Below are 15,284 nucleotides of genomic sequence, written 5' to 3' on the forward strand. Positions count from 1 at the left end.
ATCTGCTCTGGTAGTTCAGGGACATGTGAGCCATCGGTTTGGTCTGTCAGCTGCTGTGCAGGCTCCTTGGGGCAGAAAAAGGGGCAGCCAGCCTGTGGCATGGGGCTGTCCCCAAGCAGCCTGCCTGCTGCCAGCGGTGCTGCCTAGGCTGTGAACTGGCCTCATGTGGGTGAGGAAATTGTTCCTCCCTGGGCCGTCCTCAGGGGCTGGCAGGATGCAGGGCTTGCAGCCCTCTTTCCTCAGCAGCTGCAGTGGGGTGCAGGGAGGTGCGGCAGCAAGGGGACCCGGGGGCCGTGTTGCCACCTCGGTTGGCAGCATGAAGTGACCTGAGCAGCTCCATCCGTTTGGGCTTCTAACGAGGAGGATGCTGAAGAAGGTAAAGCCTGGAAGGTTGGGGAGGGGGAGAAGGGCTGGGGCCACCTGGGTGGCTCCTCTGTGATCTCGCTGTGGAACCTGACAGGGGTGGGTGACGGCTCAGCCATGTGGTGCTGGCTCCTGCTGCTCACCCAGCTGATGGTGGCTGCTCTCCCTCTGCCCCTGCGCCAGAGGTGAGGGCACTTCACCTCCTCTCCCCGCTCTCCCGGTACCTGCAGTGGTGCCGCAGGGGCTGGGTGCTCCTTCTCCTGCAACCCCAGAGCTCCTGGAGCAGGCCTGGGCTGCCGCTGGTGCTGCCAACGCAGATGAGTACAGGAGGGCTCCGGCTCACTCCCACCTCTGGGTTTCTTCCACAGCTACTCAGTTCCTGAGGACTTCTCTGCACTCCTGGAGCTCCCACAGAAGCATTTTGGCCTGGTGGATGGTACAGCTCTTCCCCCAGCCCTGTCCTCTGCTCTCACCCCTCCAGGGAAGGCAAGGACAGCCCCCCGGCCCTCACCCCGCTGTCTACCCACAGATTATGGCATTAAACCAAAGCAGCCTCGCTTCAGGACCCGGGCAGCCCGGGAACGGCCTGCAGGACTGCGCAGAGCTGGCAAAACCAAGCGCGATGACCTTGATTTGTTGGAGTACTACTACGATGCCCACCTGTGAGCCTCCTCTGCTCTGCCCCACGCTGCTGCAGGACAGCAGGGCACACAGGTAGGTGTGGGGGGCAGGAACGGGGGGGCTCCAGCCATACCTCAAGGTATGAGAGGCTAGAGGAGCTGGGGCTGCTCAGCCTGAAGCAGAGAAGGCTAAGACGGGATATTTTTGCTGTCCTCAACTACATAATGGCAACTGGAGATAACAGCCAGATTCCTCCTGGTAGTGTAAGTGGGAAGGCAAGAGGTAAGTTATGCCACAATCACACAGTGGTCTCTGGCCTCCAAGGTCTACAACTGGGTCTCTCAGAGGAAACCTGAGGTTCTCCAGCTCCCCCTGCACCCCCAGAGGAAGGGGGAATCCAGGGCCCAAACCTACCGCTGTGGGACACAAAGAGCACTGCAGCACTGCTCCATGAACCATCATATTTAATAGTTGTTGCCATCACAGCAGATCCAGCTGAAGCACGGAGACCGCTGGCTGCAGGGACCAGGAAAGGTTGTTGTTATTGTTGTTTTTAACCTCCCTGGAGATGTGTGCGGCTCCCTGCAGGCTTTAGCCCTTCCCTGCTCTGCCTCGGGCAGGCACCCTGGTCTGCATGGGGCTGAGACCCACCACAGTGGGGTGGCTCAGCCCTGCCCCTGCCACCTGCGGCTGGAGGGGAGCGGGGACAGGGGCAGAGAAACGCTTCCCTCCCCAGGGTGTGGTTGCTGCAGAGGTACGGGGCAGTCTCTCTCACCCCAGGGCATGGATATAAGAGGGGAGAGATGGGGGCAGAGGAAGGGGTGAGCTGTCTTGGCTCATCCTTTCTCTGGCACTCACAGCGGAGCCACTGGGCTCTGTCCTCCCCGCCCAGCAGCCTTGTCCCCAGGGCCTGGCAGGGAAGCGATGTCCCCTCCCCAGGCAGGAGCCCTCACGTGGTTCTTGTTGGCTGTAGCTGCTGTGTCTTCATCCTGCAGGAGTCTGACTCTGCCACTGCGTTAAAAGTCACCCCCGAGGGATGTGACGGGAAGCTGGGCCACGGTCACAGGGAGGAGATGCTGGTGCCCCAGCCTGCAGCACGGAAAGGCTGGAGCAGGCTGCTGCCCGCCCCTCCAGCACTCACAGGCAGGGCACCCCGTGGGCACTTCTCCAATAGAATAAACTAAATATTTTGTACAATAAACACGATTTGTCCAGCCCTCCCCCCTCCCGTACCCCCAGCCCCAGCCCGAGGAAGGGGAGCCACGAAAAGAGGCAGCTCGGTGCCCCGGGGAGCCGTTCCCTGGGCCCGCTCCTCCTCTGGTCTCAAAGCAGCTCTTGTCCATGCACGACGGGGAAGGGGCGAGCCTTGGCTGTGCAGCAGGCGCCCGTGCCAGCCCCTACTCCAGGTAGATGTCCTCTGTGGGGCACGTGTACTCCACATACTCCTTGTAGAATTGCTGAAAAGCCCTCCTGCAACACAGCATGGGCGGAGCTCAGCTGCACCCTCCCTGAAGCATTTACAAAGCCCCTTTTGCTCCCCTTCTCGCCCTTGCTGTCAGGTCAAACCCCGTCTAGCCCTGGGAGCCTCATGCATTAGCACCCAGGGGCACCGCTGGAGTGAGGTGTCCATCCCAGCTCCAAGCTTCCACACAGTGCATGGCTTTCAGCCATCTGCCTGCAAAGCTTTGCACCGGGATTTGTTCCAGCGCTGTCAGGAACACGCTGCCCGCAGCAGCGTCAGCCCTGGCTCTGGCCCCAGTCCCCTCACCGTAGGGAAAAGGAGCCAGGTGCTGCTCCTCCTGTCCATCAGGAGGGAGCACCTTCCTCCCGCCCCCGCCAGGACTCACCCTACAGACTCCGCGAGCGGCTTTGTGGACTCCTCCGAGACAAAGACATGGCAGGCAAATCTGTGGTCAGCGGGGTGCTTGGTGATGAACCCGAAATATCTGAGGGCAGAGAGAGCAGGTGAGAAAGGACTGTCAGGCAGGAACAAGTACCCCCAGTGCCCAGCATTGGCAAAGGGGTGTTCCAAACCCCAGTGGCCACCAGCTCCCTTGTCCCAGACCCACATCTGGGATGTGAAACCCATCCAAAGGCTGCTCTTCGCATGAAGCTGCGGCTTACAGGGGAAGGGGAGCCCTCAGGATGGGGATGCTGTAGGCAGGAAGGCAGCAAAGCCTCCATGCACTGAGGCACTTAGAGCTGCCCCACACCTCCCGCTACTCACTTGTTGTTCTTTGGATGGTATCCACAAAAGGAAATGTTCTTCAGCTGGAAAAAATGGCTACACTTGTTTACCTGGGGGGGACAGAGAAAAGACTTGTCAACACACCTCCCACCCACCCTGCGGGGCAGCTGGTCTCCACCCCTGGAAACAGGAGCTCAGGCTGAGCCCAGCTCTCCACCACAGTACCCGTGGCCATGGACTAATCCAGCACCCCATCCCAAGGCAAGGTTTCCAAAAGGGTCGCTGTGAAGGCTTTGCTTGCCTTCACGCACCATCTTGCTAGGCTACTTATGGAGAACACTTATCAGCAGCCTGCAATACCCAGCTAAAGAGATTACGGGGCAGATCTGAAGGACACCACTCAAAATAGTAGCAGAAAGGTTTAGGAGCAGCTGACGGCTTACGGGTGCAGCTCAGCTTGCAGCATCCCAGCACAATAACACACTTGGCAGCTGTGAGGGCACCATCCTCTGGTACAGCCCAAAACTGGGGTCCCACCAGGCTTGGGGACCCTGATGGTGGGCCTACAACCCTTGGGATGGTGTTTCTCGTGGAACAATGAGCACATTTGGGTGGAGACCCTTAATTCCCAAGCTAAGAGCAGCAAGTAGGGAAGGGATGAGACGAGTGGGTACTACCTTGCTGTGCTCCTTGGAGTCATCAGATTTCACGGCAATCTTGACCCCACGCACGCTGATCTCCAGAACGCAGCTGGAGGGTGGGTTAAAGTGCACAGTAAGGCGGCGCGTGGTGGCAATCTGCGGGGAGACAAAGACACAAAGCCCTGGCACTCGTGGGCAGCATGTGAGGACAGCTCGCCCCTTCCCTTCTCCCCACTCCCTCGCAGGGGCTCAGCCCAGGCTGGGACACTACCTTCTGCATGGCTGCGCACAGCACGTCATTGCCCTTGTGATAAGGAACCTGCACGGAGCCGAGGAACTTCACCCGAAACTGGTCCACCCAGTCACTGTTCTTGGCCAGAGCTGGAAGACAGAGCACGTGGTGGGGATCATCTCTGATGGCCATCGCTGTGCCCCTATATCTGCACAGTTCCCTGCCCAGCATTGGGTACAAGCCCCCACCACCACTGTCAGGAGCCATCCCCATCATTCCTCACCTGGATGGGCAGGAGATCAGCAACATCACCGACCATCGTGGGGGCTTAGTACCTGTTATGTGGTCTGGGTCCTTGGTGACTTCGATAGCGTAGTAGGCAGGAAAAATGCCCCGGTCCCCTGTCCGCATGTTGTAGGCCTCGTACCAGTAGTCCTCCGCCTGCACCTCCACCAGCAAGGGGTCGTCCACCTCCAGCTCCAGCTCGTCCGCGTGGCGAGGCACGAACCTGGGCAGGGAGTCACTGGCACCCGGCCGCTCTGGTGGGCTGCTCACCGACCCGCTGCTGGGACGGGGGCAACGCGGGACCCACAGCCGGCACGGGTGGGCAGCAGGAGCAATTAGCCAAGATCTGGGATGCTGAATGGGGAGATCTGAGTGGATTTAGGCTCAAAGGGCAGCAGGACCCCAACATTCACACAGGGATATCTATCCCCTGATGCATCCCCCATGTGGCTGCCCAGAGAGATCCTGCGTGCCCTGGGGGTGTCTCTCACCCCTTGGCAGGTGTTGCCCAGACAGCAACTGGTTCCTGCTGGGCAGGGCACAAGCTAAGGACAACGGCTTGGCCCCCAGGCTCCCCATGTTGGAAGCAGCGTGGTTTGGGATGGCCTCAGGACGCTGCTCGTGTCCGCACTCACCTGAAGACGGCGCGGTGGGTCTGCTCCTGCTCCTCGCCGTTGATCATGCAGGAGAACAACCCGAAGGACTCGGCACCTGGGGAGGAAGGCAGAGGGGCACGCTGCAGCTCTGAGGGTCAGCACCACCGCAGGTGGAAGGACACGGCCCTCACCTCATTGCCTCATGGCTTTAGCTCAGGAAAAAAAAACAGCTTGAAATGCCCCCAGCTGTCCCTGCCTGCAGCTCAGGAGGCTTTTCCACCCCCCCCCCATACCCCTTGGCCACAAGGGAAGAAATCACAGGCTGTGGAGCCAGCACTTGCTGGAGCTTCTCCATCTCACTGGAGGCCCTGCAGGGCACCCTGGACCAGGCAAGCTCATACCAGGGACCTGCAGGGCTGCCTGGAGACACAGCCCCCCACCCACCTCCTCCCTCCGCCCAGCACTCACTGGAGGAGCGTGTCCGGCCACTCATGAAGACGTTGAGGAACTTCTTGGAGAAGTGGATGTCCGCCTCGGGCGTGGAGTCCTCGGAGAGGCAGACCGAGTCACGTTTCAGCGCGTCCTCCTCGTACTCCTCGCCAATGGCTGACTCGTAGGGCGAGGAGACACAGTTGTCGTAGACGGTGGCCGAGTCACTCTCGTCGCTGTAGCCCGAGTAGCACTGCTTGAGGCTGACCAGCTCCAGCTGCACGTTCTCATCCACCACCAACGTGTACTTGACCGAATCGTAGGAGAGGGCGCTGGTGTCTGAACTCACCGACGCTCTCTGAAGGTTGTGGCCCGGCCGGTAGCCACTGCTCCCACCAACACAGGAGGCCCGGGGCAGGGTCGTCTTGTCAGGGGAGGACATGTAGTCCAGCACCTCGTCCTCCTCGCTGATGGAGGGGTTGGTTTTCCCTGCCAGGGCCGAGTAGCTGGAGGTGTCAATGTCAGAGCTGATGGACATGCGGTTCTCGCTGGACTGGGACAGGAATGGCTTCTCGGTCTCCAGTGGGTCTGAGTTCTTCTGCACGGGTGTCAGGTAGATCTCCTCTGTGGCCTCCAGCCTCACGTCCGTCTGGTAGCGGATGCGGTCCCGGTGGGCCTCGGGGCCCCTCGTCGTCACCACCACCACGCTGGCTCCGTGGGGCGGGGGCCTGCTGGTGGCCTGGTGCTTCTCGGGGGGCCGGGACGAGGCGACGCAGGCGGGTGCCATCTGGGTGGCTGCTGTGCGCCGGCACGGGCTCTCCGTGGACGTGCCCCGGTCTTTGGTGGAGGTTGTGCTGTTTTGGTGATTGACCTCATCACTCAGGCAAACGTGGTCATGGGGAGGGGTCTGCTCACCTGCATGGAGGAGAGCAGCATTGGTGTTCCCACCGACGGGGATGCTCCAGACTCAAACTGGACACCTGCCCATCGGGGACGTTTTCCCCGACCTCCAGCACCACTTGCCCCATGCTGCAGGCTGGGGATCAACTCCCAGGAGCCACCAAAGGGTGTGAGGCCCCTGGCCACCAGCCCCACGACTCACCCGTTTTCAGAGGGGACGACGACCGGGACACCCGCTCCTGCCAACTGTGCTTTTTCCCCAGGGAGTTGTTATTCAGGGTGTCCTGGGGAGGAGAACAAAGCCGCCTTGTCACCCGGGCAGTAAACAGCACGTGGCAGCCATCCCTCCCCATCCCACAGCGATGCACAGCAGCCGGGGCCGTCACGGTCCCTGGGCACAGCCTGGGACCGCCCAAGCGCTGCCCCATGGTGCCCGTGCCCGTCCCTGAGTGCAGCCCACCCGCCTGGGCACGCTTTGCTCCTGGGCTTTGCAGGCAGCTCTGGGGCATAGTGCAGGTATTTCTCCCCCAGCAGCAGCGGCGTTCTACACGCTGTTAGGTTTTGCTCGAGCACCAAGCTTGGGACTCTCGGGGTTTTCTCCTGCAGCCATCACCATCAGCGCGGGAGCTGCCCTGCTCACTTTGCTTCCCCGCCAACACGAAGCAAGCCTCTTCCCTGAAGCCCACCAAGATCCATGGGATCCCCAGCACCCTGTCCTGTCCTCGGGGCACACAAACGGGCTCCATGTGCCCATCCCTGCTTGCTCCGGGCTCCCACTGCCAGTCACATCACACCCTGTGCTGCAGAGCTTCCGTTCCCCATGTCCTCACCTCAGGTCATGCCCATGGCCCCCAGTATGGCCCCGCAGCCTCCCCCTCCCCAGCCCACCATCTATGCACCCCCCCACACACACATGCCACCCCCCAAAAATACCTCTCCGCAGGTCTGGACACTGGTTGGGACCAGCTGCCCGGGGGGTGCCTTTGCTGTCCCCGTCCCCCCAGCTGGATGTGGCTCCCACGTGCCACCGGCTCCTCGGGGTCCCTGCGCAGGGTGGGACAAGGCTGCCTGCTGTCCCCTTGTCCATTATGCTCCAGCCAGCTCCCCCCGCCTCCCCATCCCTGCTGCCTTTGTCCCTGGTGCCAGCTGCCCTGCGGGCATTGTCCTGGCTCAGTGCCTTCCTCCTCCTCCTTCTCCTCCTCCTCCCACCCATGGCCTCAGGCAGAGAGCTGGCATCAGCTGCCTGTGCCGGGCTGGTGACACCCAGCTCCGACTACTCCCCATCTGTCACCCACGGGGACACCTGCCTCTCGCTTTGCGCTCCTCAGCTGCACGTCACCACCACGAAAATCCTCCTACTTGGCAAGGGAAGCCACTGCCGAAGGCAGGAGGAAGGCAAAAATAGCCCTGCATGCAGCGGCACACCTTGCTCAGGTTTGCGAAGTTTGCAGGAGGGATGGGGCTCGGGGAGGCCAGCTCAGAGGGGCAGCATGCAGGGCACCCGAAAATCACCCCTCATGGGGACGGCAGCGTCTGGGAAAACCCTCGATGCAAAAGCAGGGGGGCAAAAGCTCAGGGGGCAAAAGCTGAGGGGCAAAAGACAGGGGGATAAAGCCCCCAAACCCCCTCCCAGCCCTCCGGGCTGCTTCTCACCTGGCTGCGAGGCACCTGCGGGAAGAGGTTGAGTGTGGTGGGGCGCTTGGGCCGGTAGCTCTCGGTGCTGGCGGGCTGGGGGGCTTTCTGCAGCGGCTGGGGCTCCGTCTGCTCCTCGGCCGGTGCATCCCCGGTGGCGTCGATGAGGTCGAGCTGCAGCATCTCGGCCTGCAGCCGGCTGCCCTCCCCGCCGCCCGCCGCCCGCGCCGCGCCGCCCGCCCGGCTCACACAGCCCTGCCGGGATTAGCGGCTCGGTCAGGAGACTGGGAGGGCCGGAGGACGGCTGTGCCAGTTGGCCTCAGCCTTTTAAAGCAGCAGGGGATGGCGCATCCCACCCCACGTGCCCATCGCAGTGGCTGATGGCCTTCCCTCCCTCCTGCTGCCCCGCTGCAAACTGGGGGGACTTGGTCCTAACCCTCCTCCTTGGCACCCCGCAGGAGCGCTGACCCCAGCACCAAACCAAAGGCAGGATTTCCAGGCTCAGCCCAGCCTGCTTGCCCCCTCTGCTCACCCCTCCGGACCACCAAGACTTTCGGTGGTCATTGTCGTTGTTTTTTATGCTGGCCTAACACAAAGAGTTCAGTGGTTCCTGTGGCAGATGCCACCGGCAGTGGCAAATCACCTGGATTTTAACAAGGAAACAGAGGCACGGGAGAAGAGCTGGGGGAATATGCCAGCCAAACTGGTGAGACCTAGCTAAGGTAGGCGTATTCGAGTCAGCTGGTGACATTCTGCCTAGACTGCTAATGACGCTGCCTCGGCAATCCTGTAGCTGTGGCAATCACTCGGAGAATTCAGAGGAGGAAAAGTCCCAGAAGGACGCAGAAGAGCAAAACAGTGCCTATTTTTGAGGAACGTACACCCTAGGAGTGATGTGCCATTCAGGATTCAGTAGCTCAGAGGGAACTACAACCACTGCAGGTACGCGTTAATGCACTGGCACACGGCGGATGCTGCTTGTTTCCCTCTGGTGGCAAAGCCTTGAGGCCTGGCACAGCCTGAAGGCTGGTGGTGGGGAAGAGAGGCAGGGCCTGAGGAAATTTTAGGAAATCCACAGGAAGCAGCCACCTTTCTGCTGCATCCCAGCCCCACTTTGCTCCCTGCCTGCCCAGGCACTGGGTCCCTGGCACAGTGCTGCTGGGCGCTGCTGGCATCACCTCTCTGGGGCAGGTGTTTGCAGCCGGTCCAGGTCATACTGAGCCAGGGATGGTAACAGCAGGAAGCCCGGCATTTCCTGGAGCCTTACTGTGCTGTAAAATCAAAGTGATTGTTTCCCCACGTCTGTATCTTCATGGCTGGTTCAAGCCTTTTCATGCATCTGGATCAGAATCAGCCCATGCGGGTGTAATGCAGGCATATCCCTGCTCTTTTCCCTCGGGCACTCCTCCTCGCACTCTCCAGGATTTCCAAGAAGGGTATTTTTTTTTTTCTATTCCTTGTTCCTGCATTTTTTTTTTCTATTCCTTGTTCCTGCATTAAACAGCTTCAGCAGCTCCGGGAACACGAATGATGCAACAAGCCTTCGCTAGCTGCAGCCTGCTTTCACCAGGACCCACCTTGCTGAATTTGGGAATAAGCTGCTCTGTGTTTAAAAGCAATCAAACCAAGGCTGAACCCAAAGCCAGGGCCTTGCACTTGTGCCACCACGACCAACGTTGCTGCACCCAACCTCCCTGCCGGAGCCAGCCACACTTTGCAAGCTGTGTCCCTGAGCCACTATTTCTGGAGAGCTGCTAAAATAGCCCGTGATGAAGTCATCATTGTTTTCCCAGAACCAAAAAAAAAACAAAACACAACAACAACAACAACAAAAAACAACCACCAACCCCCTCCTCTGTCAAGGTATTGCCCTTTGCAATGCTATTTTGCTGTTGGGCATTTTTGCCTGCCCAGACCCCAGGGCCCCCATCCAGCAGCTGCTTTCTCCAGACTCTCCTGCTTCCAGGGGGGAATTTCAGCACCTGTCCAGCCCTCAGGCTTCAGTTTGGCTCCTGCCCCCAGCCGGGGTCACATCCCCACAGGATGCAGACAGCACTCACGTGCCGGGGTTATTCCCGGTTTCCCATCCTCCGCGCCGTGCACGTGGCCAGACCCAGCCAAAACACTCCCCCCGGGCCTGGCTGCTTCACCAGACACATCCTGCAAGCTCTCATCTCGCGGGAGCCATCACCATCGGGCCTGAGAGCTCCCTGGCTCTCACTGCTGACATTTCAGGCTGAAAAGACCCTCTCGCAGCCACTGCTTTCAGTTCTGCTCCTCGGGCAAGCCTCCACATCCCGTCTAAACCATTTGTATGTATTTTTAGCAGCTGCTTTTTCTGAGCACGGTTGGATCCCCTGTTTAGGAACAGCTCGTTGCATCCCCATGGCAGCCTCGCCTCCGCCTTGTGCCCCAGCTGGCTCGGTACGCCCAGCAGCAGGCACCAGGCAGGGCACGGGGCTCAGTGCTGCTGCCCCAGCACCATCCTTCTGCCCTAGGATGGTCCCAAATCAGAGGCTGCTGGAGGCCACCAGTGCCTCCCCACCCACGGTCAGCACGAAACACATGGGCACAACACAGAATCCTGTCCCCATCCCTGTCCCCACCCCATGTGCCTACCCGGGCGGCCAGGCTCTCCTTGCAGTGCAGGCTGATTCCACACTCATCGGTGATCTCGGAGAGGTCTTCATCCTCAAACTCCTCGAGGCTGATGTCGTGGGTGAGCCTGGAGGGAGTGGAGACTGTGGTCATGCACTGCACATGCAAGGGGCAGGAGGGCACACCCAGATGGGGCCACCAACACCATCTCTGGGCTCACCAACACCATCTCTGGGCCCACCAACACCATCTCTGGGCCCACCAACACCATCTCTGGGCCCACCAACACCATCTCTGGGCTCACCAACACCATCTCTGGGCCCACCAACACCATCTCTGGGCCCAGCAGGGCAAACACCAGGGTCATGGGGAGGGAAGAGCCTGGTGGGACATGGCAGGAGGATGGACCTGCTGGGGTAGGTGATCACATCAAGACCCGCAGACCTTGCACATACCACAAAGCTGCTGTCTGTGGCATGAGCAGCACGTGAGCCTCACAGACAAGCTGGAAGGGGTGTCCCAGCCCAGGTGCTGCCTGCAGTACAGAGGGCAGCAAGCTCCCTCTGTGCCAAATTCCCTCTCCAGGGTGGCTGCAGCATCCCTGTGTCCATTGGCACCGCTCACCACCCCGATGAGCCCTTTATGGCTCCCTCATGGCTGTCAGCCCCACAGGCTCATCACTCCCCTTTGGAAAGTTTGCAGAGATTTCCTTTTAGCGGCTGGAAATGTGCTGACTACCCAGCTCCTCGCGTGCTCGCTTGCATCCCCGGGGAGCTCCTGGCTCCTGTGCATTAAAACATTTCTACGTGGTGCTACCGCAACGCTCCTCGTGCCTGTTCATTACTGGGGTGGGAAACACAAGAGCCCAGCCCTAAAGTCCTCTGCCAGCCATGGGCAGCATGGGGTGGAGGTGTCCCTACAGGAGATGGATGAAGCAGGGCCACCCTGGGAGGAGTCCCACATGCCCCACTGCTGCTGCCTGCAGGAGGGGAGGAAACGCAGAGCAGGATGCTCACAGCGAAACCTTCAAAGCACGGATCGATTTCTTCTCCGGTTACATGGGTCGCCAGGCACCATCAGCCCCTTCCCTCTGTCTGCCGAGGCGTGGAAGCACAGTGAGGAGCCAGGGGTCCCAGGTCAGGACCGGGCACGGCCCTGCCTCGAGGACAAAGATGCTGCGTGGGCATCCAGCACCATCCTTGCATGCATCCAGCAGCAGGAGAGGTGACGCCCCCCCTCCCCCCCCGCATGCCAGCTCTTTTATCTTCATGCTGCATGTTGGCAGCTCCCTCCACTTGCCCTGCTGAAAAATCCTGCCAGACACGCACATTCCCGCGCCCACAGCGGCCCCATTTGCCGCACGTCTCCCTGCACAGCCAGGAAAACTTTGGGCTCCGCTCGCTGCCAAGTTTGCTGCTGTCCTGCGGCAGCGCCAGTGCAAGAGGGCGATGTGCCCGCAGGTGAGGGGCTGTCACTTGTCCCCATGCACACCCCTGGGGAGAGCCCCCCCCGTCCCCATGCCCAGCCGGTCCCCTACCATTTCTCCCACTGGTCTTCCAGCCAGCTCTGTTCTTCGGCGCTCGACTCCATGCTCAGGGGCAGCTGCATTGAGGAGGACCCCCCCTTCCCTGGGGGCACGCACTCCAACCCCGAGGCAGACCCCAGCCCGGGGTCAGTTGTTGGTGGGGGGATGTTGAGCGCTGGGCACCCACTGCCCCAGTGCAGCTCGTGGCTGCTGGTGCTGCTCTGTCTCCTCACTGCGCAACCTGGGCAAGCTCATTAAAAATAGACGGAATCAGCTGTCCTGGAGGGGGAGAAAAATAAAAAATAGCCTCCCCAGCTGAGCCGGAGCCAAGTCTCTGCTCTCTGCCGAGGATGCTGACTGCCTCTGCTTGCCTGCCAGCCAGCCCGGCTCCTGGTAGCACTCCAGCGGCCGGTCCCCAGCACCCGCAGTGGGGCATCTGGTTACCCCGGCTCCTCCTCCTGCCCTTGCAGCATCACTGGCTGAGCCAGGGAGGAACAGAAGATTCCCATTAGGGCCCTGTCACAATGATGGGATGCCTTCCTGCAGGGCACGGGGGTTTCTTGTGGCTTCACGCTCCTGGAGAGGGGTCAGCTTTCTGCCCCCGCGGCCCTGCTGCCACCTCAGCCAGCCCTGAACCACGTGGGCCTCACTGCCGAGCTCCTCTGCCGCTGGCTGCTGCTCCCCTGGTTCGGTGCCGCTGGCGGGTTTCACTCGCGATGCTGTATTTGGTGTCTCTCGGCTCCCTTACAACAGTATCCCAGGCTCCATCTTCCCTACCAGCTCTGCCTGGAGGCGTCTGCTCTGTACAAAACCTTCTGGCTCAATGGAATGAATAAAGAAATCTATCTCCACATTACTGCTGCCCTTTCCTCCTCTCACGTGGATGCTCCAGGACTTCCTAGGGGAGGCAAGGAGGGCTCTCCTTCACCCCCTGCTCCTCCATGCTGGGAACACCCCTGCCTTTCTCTCCTGCTCCTCAACGAAGCTGTGAATATCAGCAACAAGCAGCAGCTCTTACCATCAGCTCTGTCATGGTCCACAAAAGCTCGAGCAGGCCCTACAGGGATATTTTGGCCAACTTTCCCCTGAGTGCCAGCAGGATAAATCTGGGTACCACCTATGTACTGCTGCAGGAAGGTGTGGGGCTCTTCAGGGAGGCTGGCACGAGGCTGAGCAAAGCCCCGAGGCCAACAAGGACAGCACCCCTGCCAGAGGATACCTCTCAACCCCCCGACAGTGCTGGCATTCCCCAGCTACAACTGCGAGTGCACAAGCAGGGGCAGGCCCTGCCTGCAAGGTTTGGCTGTAGGAACAGGGGCCAGGCATAGGGCTTGGCTCCAGGGAGGGTTGAGGTCAGGGGCTCCACAATGGGGTCTGGCCAGGACAACACGGCACAGCGGGGGCTCCAGCAAACCCATCTGCTGGGGCTCCCTCAGAACCAGACCAACCTTTGGTCTCTCATCACGACAAGCAGGGTCACCAGCCTTGCTCCCCAACCCAAGGCCTCCACACAAGCTTCCCAGACCCAAAGACACATGTCAGGCATGCAGACAACCCGTAGCACCGAGGCTGGTCTCTGCCTCAGCCTGAAAGCACTCCCTTGAGCTTCCTGAGGAGGTGGTGAGGTCTCCATCCCCCAGAGATGCCATCCCTTGTGAGGAAGCATCATGGTTTCCTGCAGGCAGCCATGCTCCCTGAGGAGTGACACCACAGCTCCTGGCTCCCCTCCTGCAAGGCTCTGCCACCGAGGAGCCATGGCAGGCTGGACAGATGGCCAGCTGATGCTTTTTCCCCTTGGCCCCACTGCTGCCTGCCTCCACACTGTGCTAGAGCCACCACCACCTCTGGATAGAGTATGGGGACATGGGAGCAACAGGACAGGTGGCCATGGGGCCCTGCACCCAGCTGCACCCCGGTTGTGCTGCCCCCCAAGCTGGGCACGGGCACAGCCCCAGCCATGAGGTTTTGGGAGGCTGGCACAGATGATGGGCAAAAAGAACATTTTTATTGCTGGCTCCTAAAATGCTGTTGCTGTCATCGTGGTGAGCAGCCACCTCCAGAGCCCTCCCGCCTGCAGGTCTCACCTCACCATCCTCCGCCCCTTCTCAGACCTCTCCAAACCACCAGCAGCCATGGGGACCTGCCAGGCCTCCAGCCCTGACCTCCTCATGGCTTCAGGGCCAGCCCGTCAGGTCACCTGCTGACCAAGTCCCTCGGGACCCGAGCCACCAGCTCACCCCCGCTTCGGCCGTGCAGCACCTTGTGGGGTGATGATGACTGGAAGGGCAGGAGCCCCCACACAGCACACACAGGACCGTGGTGCCGGCGAGCCCAACGCCCTCAGCTCCCATCCCCTTCTCGGCACCTGAGCCCTGGCTCCGTGGCGGCCGTCTCCAAGAGGCAGTGTGAAGGCTGGGCGTGCAGGCTTTCCCCAGCCATGTTGCAGCAGCGCCCAGTGGCTCTGGCAGGCAGCGCTGCAATAGCAGGCGGCTGCAGGAGCTGCCCGGCAGAGGGGCTCCGGTGGCAAAGGTCTGCTGGGCCCTTCAGAGGTGAACGGAAAAAAAAAAAAAAAAACACAGCTGGACACAGCTGGCTGCTGCCTCACAGGGCCCCGCTGGTCCCAGGGCTCAGGGGATGATAACCACTCGGCTGGTGTTCAGCCACAGCCCCTCCTGCTCCTCCTCACCTCCAAAATCTCACCACGTAACCACCTGGTACTGATCCCCTCCTCACCCAGCTCCCACACAACGCCACCGCAGCACCCCCGAGTGTAAAATCAATGGCTGTAAAGATGTCACAGCTGCCAGAGACACCCAGCCTGCCCCGATGGCAAGCAGACATCAAGCTGCTTACCCACCAAGCCCCCTTACCCACTGAGCACATCCCGTCCCCGAGCAGCTCGCGGGAGGCACCGGCGGGTCCGAATCCCCCGGTCCCTGCAGGTTGGCACCCATGGCCATCCCTGGCCTGGCCCTCGCCATCGCACGTCCCCACCAGCAGCCTCGCTGGGCACCAGAGGAGAGGTGTCGTGTCCCCCCTCCCCGTCCCAAATCGATGGGAGCGCTTGGTGTAGCTGCGAGGATCAATCCTGGCACGCTCCCACCTGCTCGCCTGGGGCTCCTGCTTCACGGCGCTGGGGAGGGAAAGGCAGCGCCCGGGATTTCTAGGAAAGGGCTAGAAAAAGGCTCTCCTGGGGATGGAGAGGGAGGTGAAGCGCTGCCATCAGCTAGAGGTGTCTGAGGAGGAGGCAAGACAGGTGAGGAGGCTGGGGGGG

General features: G+C 60.9%; 1 protein-coding gene across 4 annotated transcripts in view; it reads right to left on the minus strand.

Annotated features, from left to right (window-relative positions):
* Positions 1–1,431: 1,431 nt before the first annotated feature.
* Positions 1,432–15,284, minus strand: part of MAPK8IP1 (mitogen-activated protein kinase 8 interacting protein 1) — a 14,366-nt gene continuing 513 nt past the window's right edge. Inside the window, exons 1-13 of one of the 4 annotated variants that reach the window (XM_035326993.1) lie at positions 12,023–12,370; positions 10,507–10,612; positions 7,909–8,142; positions 7,189–7,299; positions 6,458–6,539; positions 5,395–6,270; positions 4,966–5,041; positions 4,381–4,553; positions 4,085–4,194; positions 3,850–3,969; positions 3,212–3,282; positions 2,832–2,930; positions 1,432–2,454 (exon numbers count right to left, since the gene is read on the minus strand). In XM_035326993.1, coding sequence (XP_035182884.1) covers positions 2,382–2,454; positions 2,832–2,930; positions 3,212–3,282; positions 3,850–3,969; positions 4,085–4,194; positions 4,381–4,553; positions 4,966–5,041; positions 5,395–6,270; positions 6,458–6,539; positions 7,189–7,299; positions 7,909–8,142; positions 10,507–10,612; positions 12,023–12,093 — 2,202 coding nt within the window. In that variant the 5' untranslated portion in view covers positions 12,094–12,370 and the 3' untranslated portion in view covers positions 1,432–2,381. Of the gene's footprint in view, positions 2,455–2,831; positions 2,931–3,211; positions 3,283–3,849; positions 3,970–4,084; positions 4,195–4,380; positions 4,554–4,965; positions 5,042–5,394; positions 6,271–6,457; positions 6,540–7,188; positions 7,300–7,908; positions 8,143–10,506; positions 10,613–12,022; positions 12,577–15,284 lie in introns of those variants that run through there. The other 3 variants (XM_035326991.1, XM_035326995.1, XM_035326994.1) reach the window with 3 other exon arrangements.

Source organism: Oxyura jamaicensis, chromosome 5 (genome assembly GCF_011077185.1).
Source record: "Oxyura jamaicensis isolate SHBP4307 breed ruddy duck chromosome 5, BPBGC_Ojam_1.0, whole genome shotgun sequence".
In the NCBI taxonomy this organism is placed as follows: domain Eukaryota; kingdom Metazoa; phylum Chordata; class Aves; order Anseriformes; family Anatidae; genus Oxyura; species Oxyura jamaicensis.